This window comes from Varroa destructor, unplaced genomic scaffold (genome assembly GCF_002443255.2).
Source record: "Varroa destructor unplaced genomic scaffold, Vdes_3.0 BEIS01000005.1, whole genome shotgun sequence".
Taxonomy (NCBI): Eukaryota; Metazoa; Arthropoda; class Arachnida; order Mesostigmata; family Varroidae; genus Varroa; species Varroa destructor.
Window position 1 is genome coordinate 34,519,340 of NW_019211458.1, and position 11,312 is coordinate 34,530,651.

Here is an 11,312-nt window from a genome sequence, read left to right on the forward strand (position 1 = left end):
AGTCGCGGATCATTTATGAAGACTTCAGGTATGAGTCACGTACATATTGCTTGACGCCGATAAAATCTTCAAACTCATTTGTTCCTCAGTTCCGTTGGTAACAAGCGACGATTCTTCTCTAGCGAGGAAACGCCGACCATTGTTCAACAAAGAAGTCACCGCAAAAGCAATCACTGACTACTTTTCGATTCCGACTATACGCCTATTACGGGAAAACTAATTCATGGGTGTGGCGTCCACGAAAAGTACGTCGTGCTACGGTACTGTATTTTCTTTGGAACCACAAATGAACAAGTCTATTTGCGTCCACGAAGAATTGTTGCGCTATTGTAAATAGATGGAGTGTCTGGAAGAAGATAGACTTTCTAGCAATATGGTGGCTTATGGTACCCAGCTAGTGAGGAATCGACCACTTAAGAATTTTGCAGATGATTCCGCTAAACAGCTCAGATTTGAAGCCGCTGTATTACTACGTACGACGCTGTTAAGCGATAGTTCAGCGGGTCTCAACACGACAATGTCAAGTCGCGCTCATCTGCCATTGAGAAAATTGGCACAATGGCAAAGAGAGACTCTGAAACGTGCTCTGCAAGATCTGCGACACGATTACGACGCATCTCGTTGAATCGTCTGTTATATATAAGAAACAAACAATACATAAGAAAAGCTCCAAATGTAAATAGAGCAGTTTAGATGTTGTCTGTAAAGTTCACTGTACGGTAATACAGGCTACCCGTTAGCATTTGAGACACCGAAACACCAGTTCTATCGTGGATCCGAACGGTCTCAGTTAATCTACGAAAGATGTTACTTTCGGTGATGGAATCCTATTTGCAAGCACCCTCACTGCGGCCTATTTCGATCGTTACGAGTCATCCATATCATTACTTGTCAGCCAAATCAAAGAAAAACAAGCAGCCCTTATTTCTGAACCTAATATTTGATATAAAACACACAATGCCAGCACAGGGCCGCCAGCCGTTAGCTGCACAATGATTCGCTTGGTTATTATTTGAATAACATGTTCTCTACAGGATAAATGGACAAAAAAACAGATTATTCCGAACTACTAAAAAAACTATAAAATTTGAATTTCTAGACATCAAACAATTCACAACTTCCGTCAGGAACTTTTTTTTTGCAATCTCTAAACTTTCACATGTACATTATAGGGGTCTGAGTGGCGATGTTTCAGATATCTTAACTGTTACTTTTCATGTTGCATTATTAATTATTTCGAAGCGTTCACATCGATCCGTGGGCACTATCAGACACACAAACTTGTGTCACGGTTCAGTGAAGTCTTTATTTGATCAAGTTCTCATATGTATTCAGAAGTTAATTAAACATTTTCTGATGACACTTCTGATCGGCTATGACGTATTGTTATAGCCGATCAGAATGTAAGTATTGTTAGTCCCGACTAGCGTAGTTACTGGAAATGCTAATCATTTGTAAACTTATAACGCTTGTGGGAACTCTTGGGGTTCGGGAACGAAACAATTCTCCCCTCTGCATCACACAGAAAATTTAGCCATGTTAATTTGGCATGGGATTAATGAACAGAACAAAAATTAAGTTGCTCTCTTCTCGATACGAGTTTCAGTTGTTAAAGTACATTATAAACAATCTAATAATTCGAATAAATTATGACTCCCACCTCTAAAAAAGGTGGACACGACGTATGTTTTATAGCAGTATTTTGAGTTATTCTATTGATGCTTGAAGTTAAACGCTGCTAGACTATCAGTGCGACAGTGAGAATTTTTGGGACCCGCCCCATTCGCTACTTCAAGCTGAATTTGTCGGTCCATTTTCTTTACAAATTACATACATGTAAAGTCCATTATGCCTACAGAAAAAGGCGCATTGGAGTGTTCTGTCTCCGACAATTAACTGAGAAACCGTTGCCCCCCAACCCCTCGTGAAGTATAGCGAATATTTAATGTGGCATAAACAAGCCGAGCGTAGCACGCGATCGATGAATCGATAAGTAGCTATTGACATCGGCAGTGGAGAAAACTATAAAAATCGTCCACAGCAAATACAGTTTCGGTGTTAGCGGCATAGATACATTGAAGCATCTAGTTAATAAATTACTAGGTAACTTTAATTAAAGCCACTTACGTTTATTGGTGGAATCGCGAGTTGATGCATAGCGGTATGCGAGAGTAGAAAAAGTGCTTGTTCTACTTGATTAAAAACCTATTTCGTACAAACACCCATATAAAACGTGTGCAAAACAGTAGAATTATATTCGTTACGACAAAGGCCTCCTCGCCTCGTTTGTTGACATCGCCAAGGCTCTAATCCTTCAAATTTTTTGATCCATATATGCCAGGCTGCCCGCATAGTATGATTGCTGCTTTCGTTTAACAGACATAGACAGTCAGTGTAGCAGAGCGGCCAGACATATCAAGCATTTTATCTATAGCGCTGTCGACGGCCTTCTTAGATTGGTCTAGTGTAATTGGTCCTTCATTTTATTTTCGGCCAACCGCACTCAATGGTAAGTGAATGATTTTTATGTGTCTTTGTCCACACTGGAAAAGCTATGCAACATTTCTGATGAAAACCAGGTTCAGGCCAGCGACGACTGATATGACGGTAATGCTGTTCACGTAACGGTGCAAAACAGAATTAATGGCTCGCGTTTTTCTAAAAATAAGTAATAAGTAATCAAGATAGCAAGTTGTCGGATCATCTACGTAATCTGAAACAAACATCGAAATCGTTAGTTACTGAGAGGTTTTTTATTCAAACTACTTATTACTTTTTGTCCATCGTTGCAGTAAAAATGGGGTGCCGTTACATATTTTTTTGTCCAGATGCTTAGCTTTCCGCAACATCTTTCTAATCTATCCACATATATATTCTGAATAAAATCAATACTATTCTGGGAGAAATTAAGTCGCTCTTTTACTCACTTTCACATAAGGCTTTTTAGCAAAGCATACCTAAATTTGTCCTGCCAAAGATTTCATAGTCTAGGCCACATGTTCCTTCGACATACGATTGTAGCTTGGGATAATTTATTTTACATTTCCATCCAGCGGGGTACCAACTAAGGCAGTGCTAACAGGTACAAATGTGGCCATAAAAATGTATTTAAAGACTAATTAAAATAATTCACTATTCCTGTTTATAACGTGGTACGCACCTCGAGCACAATCTTTTTCTAAAGTGCTGCTTGTTCATTCTATACGACAGACACCGTAGTATCTTGAAATTCTGACGACGAAGCGGATACCCCTGTTAATCAAAGGGCAATGTACAATTTAAGACATACTTCGGACATTGTGCCACAAAAGGGCACTACGGGTGCGAGCACAGTACGAAGTCGTCGTCGCTACAACTTCGGCAGTGAGCCCGATCATTCCTATCCAAGCGACAAGTATTCACAGAAACTGCCGGGAAATCTTGAGAGAAAACTCGAAACTCCTCCACAGGATTCCACAGGGTAAAAGCTGAACAGTCTACTTTAATTGACTTATACATCTATCACATAATACGTATGATAGGATCGTTTTTGACAGGGCTAAATGGAAAGAAATTGGCGGCTTTTTTTAAATCTACACAGAACCTCGAGTATGCCTATAGTTTACAAAAGATTGAGATCGCGTTTTCAAGCAGCTGTCGAAGTTGACTGATGAGATTTCCAAAATTATTATAAAACTTCTATTACAATAAATCTTGCACTAGAATGTGCGACAATTATATTTGCCACCCGTCATAATATTTGCAAGTGGTAACGACGATATTCTTATCTGTGTAACTTGGATAAAGCAAACTTAGCATACATACTTTTCATAAAAGTGTGGTCCTCGTCGATAGCATGCAGGCCTAGGTAAGTAGAACTTCATTGTGTACTATTTTTATTATTCGCAGACGTTTTCTAAGTGCGAGAAGACGAGCAAAGGTAACAAGTTTCACAACAGGCTCTTCAAAACAGAAACCTTTCCGAAAACTACGGCACCTTCTTCAACCAGCTTTTTTGCTAAGGTACGAAAAAGCCCTTAATATTGTACGTAGAAATATAAACATTTGACTTAGAATTCTGAAAATAATTATCGTATTCAATGTTTTCTACTTGCTTGAATGTCAATTAACATCTTTAACAATTGATGCCGAGATCCGTAAAGGTCTTTCATTACAATCCTGTGCGTTGCCGGCTTCGTCTATCAGAGCGCGGACTTCTTTTTTGGCTTCTTCCGATTCCCCACAACCACAAATATTAGGTAACCATCCATAAAACTGCCAGGCCTATTGTAAATACGTTTCGGTCGCATTAGCATAGATTCACTGCGTAGATTCGTCTTCGCCAGTCAATAGTCTTCTATTTATCAATAACTTTTGATAAGTTGGCGAAACACTTATGCATCTCTAGATAAATTTTAAGCTGGCGTTTATGTCGTCATATCAGGATATAATTACTAACTAAAGAGTTCTTGAATTGCAGGGTGGAATCGATGAAAGACTTAATTTTTCCCTCTCTGACTATTTGTATGGCAAATTGGGTAAGCCGCGAAAAAGTAAGTAAGCAAGCACAAAATATCATCGTAACTTTTGTCCCATAACCGTTTTAATGGTGTCTCACATGAGTAATACGACGTATTACAGAGATAATGCGCAGATCGCACAAAAAGGCCAATTCACTAGAGCAGAGATAGATTTTGATTTTTAAAGACAAGCTGGGCTTTTCCTTCTTAAATAGCTTTGATTACAACCCATTGGCTCTCTCACTGGTTTGAGAACTACGACGTACAAACATTTCCACTACAGATGCATCTATTAGTTTTAATCTATAGAACTCTGTTTCATGTTTTTATAGTTTTTCAAATAGACGCCTTATACGGATTTATTGTATGCACTTTAGAGGAACAGTATCGTTGAGTGCTAGCGGTTTCTGGTATCTGTCACAATGTCCCTGTCTGTAAATACGAACCCGCGGAGATGCAACATTTGTCACCCCTATCAGTTGGAAGGTGTTCAAACCGAGCTACCTACCTAAACTATCACGAATCTCAAAATATCAGGCACCAAATTAACACTATTCAGCAATGTAAAGTTTGAAACTCGGTAGCGTAACCGGCGCGAAAAGAGACAACTCTGGGAATCTCTGGTAAATCGCACGCTATAGCTGTTCGTCTAGCTGCAGGACGGTGCAGTGTCGGAAGACATGTCCTGCTTAATGGTCAAGATGACTCGCATAGCGACACGTGTAATAACGTTATTCAATGCAAAGAATAGAGCAACCGGAGGATTCTCTTTCCTTAATAGAAGCAGGATGTCCGCTTAGTCGCTGATGTTTTTCGATCGTACTCCAGCAAATTGTCTGCATTGTAACTCTACTGTGATAGCCTTTGCTGACATCTATATTAGAAGAAACCAATCCTTAGCCGGAGTTTTTAAGCTGCAAAAATTAATACAAAAAACGGCAGCACCTATGTAGCCCAAATCGACATTTTCTATTTTGTTAGCTACTAAAAATGTGTGGTTTTTACCTTAAAATGATCATGTGCACATGTCGATTTTGTTGCATACTGCATAGGTTTGCAAATTAAAGGATCTTCAACTGGAACTCTGTGGTGAGGGAAGCCCCACTTTTCAGGCACTCATCAATGCCCTATGGAACCAGACGCCAATCAGTGACTTCGCTTTTCGCACCGAGGTACCTCCAGTGTGACATGGATATATTTACAAGATGCACTTATGTAAAATCTAACCAATTTATTTATTTATATAAGAGGTTAGAATCTTTGACTAACGAACTTGCTTCAACGCAAAATACGCACCCTCAAGCCTAAAAAGGCTGCTTTCACAGCTGTTGTCTCCATTGTCGCTGATGGCCAATAACTCTGACGGATGGCAATAACCGAAAAAAAAAAACTGGGCAACAGAATGTACGAATATTTTATGATAGTAGAAAAAATATTGAGAGAGGTACGTTCTATAAACAATGAGCTTAATTCTGATTTTAGAATTTACGTTGAACTAGTTTGCTTCACATGAGGCTTATAGTACTAGTGGCATATACTGAAGAAGATAAATATTTATATTTCGTTTCCATAATAAAATATATAGCAGCTATACAGATTTATGTCACATCTTAGGTGAACTTAAACTGCATTATTTATCTGGCAAAAAAAAAAACAATTTGTTCAGGAGGCGATCACACACTGCCATATGAAACCAACGTCTGGCTGTGAACCGTTCGACTGCAGTCAAAACTGGAAATTTGCCTATTCAAGGTAATAATAGGCCTCTTTTTGGGTACACAGATAATATACGAATTTATTGAACCTATTTCGTCCATCTCGATGTAGTTGTTTGGTTCAAGCAAGATGGGGTAGCTGTGTTTTTAATTGGTTGACACAATGCTTCAAAGTATGTAGGTCACTAAGCGTAATTGAAAACGAGTTTTTTTGTAAGTTCTACTGTTTCTAGGTGCAGATCTGTCTGAGATTAGCAACACGTTCCGCCATCTTTCAATAGGGACAGCTAGATACACATCGATAGTCGTGCGTGAAATTCAAGGTGGCTTGCCGCTTCCCTAACTACTAACCTCTAAACCTGTAAACTTTTTAGATTTCCAGATGCAGTGTGTTACTCTCTTGATATGCACGCTATTGAAGACCCTAATCATCCACTAAACAAGTGCAAATATCCATGGGACTACGAACTTAACGTCGTTATGGGCTGGGATGAACAGAATACACTGCAAATATCTGATATGTTCAAAGCTGACGCTGTACTTCACGAGGTAGCCGTTCGTCCTTCATTTACGATCTATTCTGCAAATGCTACGACGTATTAACTGTTATAGTTAGTCATAGTTTTATTGTTGAGAATCGATGTATGTATAAGAGTCGTTTTAAGATTATCGTAGCCTGTTTTATACCGGGTACTCCCTATGCTCCCTAACCTAAATCGGAACTAAAGCATGCAAATGATACGTTTATGTGTTTGCTATGATCGTTTTTGTTCGCTGCTTCAACTCAATAGGTATTAGGTATTCGAAACTGCCTAATTAATATATTAGAGCTACATTTTTTTTGACAGCTCTTATCTTAGTTAGCTTATATATATATATATATATATATATATATATATAATAGATAGTGCGAACTATGCGCTTCGCTGATATTTATTGATTGATTTAGGAGGGCTTCTTGAAACAGTCGATCAAAGCTATTTCGGCACGAATATTTTAATCGTGCAGTCTTTGTCATTTTCTATGGCCAAAACATTGGCGATACTATATTTTTTTTGGAAATTATGCCAGGCGGAAACCAACTCTGCGGGACAATTGCACCCATTATTCTTTGAACCTGGAGCGCGCTACATTATTCTTGTAGAGCAGTTGACAACCTTGGCGCTACCACCGCCATATCAGACTCAGTGCATCGATTACGACGCTATGCCGCGCTCGGAAATGTTCTACGGAAAGATTACTCAAAATCTTTGCTACGAAATGTGCAAGGCCCTAAACTGGGATCTATACTGTCGGTGCATCTCCCCAAGGTGGGTACCCCAATCTATCAACAAAGTGAATATCGGCACCGTTTACGCGCCGCTAACGACAAAGTAAATAGATGTTTTGAGTTCTACGTCCGGCACAGCATCTCAATACTGCCTCAGATGAATTTCAATAGCTACTAACGTTAGGCAGCGACGTTATTATTGTACTGACATTGGACATAACATATTCACTATATGATAGATGTACAAGGGGTTTTGTGCATCTGTCACGTTATCTAGTTACTGTCGGCATCACTTTGTTTATTTGAAAATATTCATTTTTTGGGCCATCTAGACTTGTAGTCGGACTAACCGCGGATCAACTTGAAGTTAATAAAGATAGTTCAGTGAGGTGGGTATTTATTTTGCAGATATGCGTATAGGGACCTTTACTCACGTGTCTGTACTCAGGAGGAGACAAGAAAATGTGCCAAAATCGACATAGATCATCACTTCACGGATCAGTGCATTCGTCAGTGTCGTCAGCCTTGCAAGGAAGTTACATATGAGGTACAGGTAACAGCTCAGGGACAAAAGGAGGGTGAAGCCGCTGCGTATACAGAAGGTGAGTTAGACTTCAGCCGTTTTTTCAAGGCACATTCGTTAAACAATATTATCAATGCCCAAACGACATTAGTTTTCAACCCATGAATATTATCTGTTCTACATATGATGTAATGATACGCATTGATTGCGAATGAAGGCAGTGGTCGCACGGTGATTTGTCGTACGCTACTCCCTCCAGCTCGCACCAGTCACAGTAGGGCATGGGAAGGAGCCAACTTGGACCTTTCTTTGCCTGCTATACTACTCGTCGTAATGCATACGCTAAGAGTTTGCCCGTGTTTCCTTTATCCTCGATGTGAAACACAAAAAACTCCCTTTGCTTCTTGGAATGCGATCCTTTATAGAAGTTATATATTTTCTATGATGTGTTGCATTTTTAATCTAATAGGCAACCAGATGTGGCATGGAGCAATATCATATAGGAAACGTATCATTTGCATCAGGGTAAAATATTTCCGTTATTATTATTATTATTTGATACGGAAAGGCCGTTTTCCATAGAAGGTCTCGTAACGTGGACAAAACTGAGAAGTCCAGTGCCTTCATCAACGTGTAGGAAGCGTAGCTCTTTGAAGGGCGAATAGGTAAACAAGATCAGATTTCTAAAAGGGCAAATATGTGTCTGCTAGAAATTTGCTACAGCTTGTCCTATAGCGCCACTTGAATGCATGTTTACCTTAATGTTGTGCGAACACTAGCCCTTCTAACCACTTGAGCAGTTATCGTAAAAATAGTCCACCATAAAAACCTGTCATTAAAAACGTCTTTGTGGACCTAATTGCTCCTTCCGGGCCTTGTAATAATCACATGGGGGCATTGAAATGCTTTCTTTGTAGCAGCAAAATGCGATCCAAAAGTGACAGATGTTGTAGCGTATATATTTCTTACCCTTAGGTCATACGTAATGTTTCTAGTGTCCTTGGGCTTAGGTATGTTCTCCATGATAGGTTACCTGTCATTGAGGCTTTCATGTTTTTCTAATGTCAGATAAGGCAGTCGAGTATTATTATGACGATAACGGCCTGCCAACGGATTCGATGAACGGGACCGAACCTATTGAGTTAACCAGAAGAGAATTCAGCCTCACGGTGATGTTTGCGTCGGAAAAACACACTATTCTTCAACATATGCGCAAATTTACTTTCATTGAGGTACGACATACAATAGTTTTACGTTAAGTTTCAACATCGGTAATTACTGCTCCCTCCAGTTATGTGCTGGAAGACTTCATCGTTACATTTCATTGGCCGAACGGGTTTTTCAGGTACATGTTTGCGACTAGAAAAGTTTTACATCAAGTATGCATAGTTTTGGCGTTAAAGTTTGCTTAATACCAATGCAGGATGAAAATGTGTAGCCCTAATACATAACAGGCGTTCTAATTGCAGGTGTTTGGTTATTTGGGAGGCTACGTCGGTGTTTGGCTAGGAATGAGTTTTTTCTCGGTTCTAGATTACTTCGTCATCTACCTACGAAGGCAGTAATTATTGTATATTGTCATGCACGCTTATTCACTGACTGCACAGATTGTGGGACTGAAGAGCATGCCGACATCGCAACGAAGAACGATTCATAAAAGCCTTCGCATAGAAATGGAACAATGAGTAGATACAGCTTAATCAACAATAAAAGCTGGCTAACATAATAATATGTGTTTTCTCCCTTCAGATGCCGGCAAAGGAAATACAATCATAAGGAGGAAGCGGCAAAAATCGAACAGGATCTCCTCACCGATAGGCAAAGCTTAAAGCGTAATACAAATCGAGTCGTTCCAGACGAAAGATTCTAAGTAGCGTCATAATAAGTAATAGCTTTGAATTACTTTTGAAGAACGGAGAAGAACTAATCACATGGATTCCATCTATATCATCTTTTCGACGACCTAACACGGGCGTTACCAATAAAACGCACGCGTCAGATATGTGTGTTGTATTTTGTGATCCATTGACCCATTCATCATTTGTAATAAGCGGAATTGAGTTCCACGTTAATGTCTTATTTGGATAATAGGCAATTCCTCGTACACTTGCACAAGCCATTATTATTATTATTATAGGCAAGAAAGGAGAGTGACTCTTTGAACGACTGCGCTAAGGTTTCCTTCGTATTCAAGCACGTAACATATGTTTATCCTGCTGACTTTAGTTGCCTCAGGGGTAGATCAATCAAATTTGCAAACGTTATAAGGCATGATAGCATTTTTATTAGTTAATCCCTCGAACGACCTTGCATGCACCATATGTGCGAGTAATAATATCACCTGTAAACGCTGTGTTTAAGTTGTGTACGAATAACATAAATATTACTTGTATTGCTAGTTAGAAAATACTTTCAAGGTTCCATGTACAATATCTCGCAACCAACGTACAGGCCTATAATGATAGCCGGAGCTGGGCCGACTTTTTCATCCGGCAACGACATCAGTTTCACGACACAATCAGGCCCAACCGATCGTGATAGACATCTACGCTTTGCCAGATACTTATAGCATTTGCGTTTATTGCACCCATCCGCATGAGATCTGCCATTTCTGAGCTTTGTTCGTAGCGGCTCACGGGTGTACGTCAGCGAACAAAATGCTACTGGTTCTACGCCTTATGAGATGATATTTATCCCAAAAGTGTAGGTCACCTATACAAAGTAGACGGAATGTTGCTGGGCCCCATAGCCCACCCGTAGAAAACGCCAGTTATCATTCCCAAGGAACTACGGTATGTTACCGCTATGTTTGTTAGCCTACGCCATGAAGTTAAGCCGACGGCGAGAAGAAGAGGCTAACTTTGGTGATGACGACGAACGATGCCAGTGCGAGCTACGTTACTAACGGTGGTCACTCAATAACGCGCACCGGAGTTAACCACCGGAACAAACGGATTCACTGATCTTGTGAGGCTGTGTATTGTATCTATCCGGGTCCTGCAAGCGGAAACGGGCGGTAAGGGTTAACGACATTTGGGACGCATCTGACCGTTACAATGGAGCAGGCAGAACAAACGGTGCAGCCACACATGACTAGGGAATAGAATAGGGACTGGATTTGAGTTTACATTGCTGTGCCATACACGCGTCTAATAAGGTTAAAGGCCAAATGCTCTGATGTATGGGACTACAGCAGCGAAAGGACGTTGCAACTGCCGCCTCCACTGCCGACAACAACAAAAACATGCCTCGAGGGGATGCGTTTACCGCTGCCTTTCGGTGGCTCTCGTTTGCGGCAACACTAT

At 40.1% G+C, this 11,312-nt stretch overlaps 1 protein-coding gene across 4 annotated transcripts; it reads left to right on the plus strand.

The window, feature by feature from the left end:
* Nucleotides 1-2,136: 2,136 nt before the first annotated feature.
* On the plus strand, nt 2,137-10,009 carry LOC111251329 (acid-sensing ion channel 1B-like). Of its 4 annotated transcripts, XM_022807804.2 has the most exons (13): nt 2,137-2,509; nt 3,211-3,460; nt 3,889-4,002; nt 4,143-4,238; nt 4,460-4,532; nt 5,552-5,671; nt 6,166-6,251; nt 6,589-6,763; nt 7,286-7,524; nt 7,893-8,086; nt 9,076-9,239; nt 9,477-9,568; nt 9,757-10,009. In XM_022807804.2, exons 2-13 carry the CDS (start codon nt 3,270-3,272, stop codon nt 9,875-9,877), a joined length of 1,665 nt encoding a protein of 554 aa, XP_022663539.1. In that variant the 5' UTR covers nt 2,137-2,509; nt 3,211-3,269; the 3' UTR covers nt 9,878-10,009. The 4 variants fall into 4 exon arrangements, with proteins under 4 accessions (XP_022663539.1, XP_086846980.1, XP_086846982.1 ...); XM_086990854.1 differs by having other exon boundaries at nt 2,137-3,460; XM_086990856.1 differs by lacking the exon at nt 9,477-9,568 and having other exon boundaries at nt 2,138-2,509.
* Nucleotides 10,010-11,312: the final 1,303 nt, after the last annotated feature.

Bases quoted from the DNA above. Each gene is read 5' to 3' on its own strand.
- LOC111251329 (XM_086990854.1), top strand. From the start codon at position 3,270: ATGTACAATTTAAGACATACTTCGGACATTGTGCCACAAAAGGGCACT. The intron at 4,533-5,551 runs GTAAGTAAGCAA...CATACTGCATAG, and splicing joins ATTGGGTAAGCCGCGAAAAA to GTTTGCAAATTAAAGGATCT. The intron at 9,569-9,756 runs GTAATTATTGTA...TTCTCCCTTCAG, and splicing joins GTCATCTACCTACGAAGGCA to ATGCCGGCAAAGGAAATACA.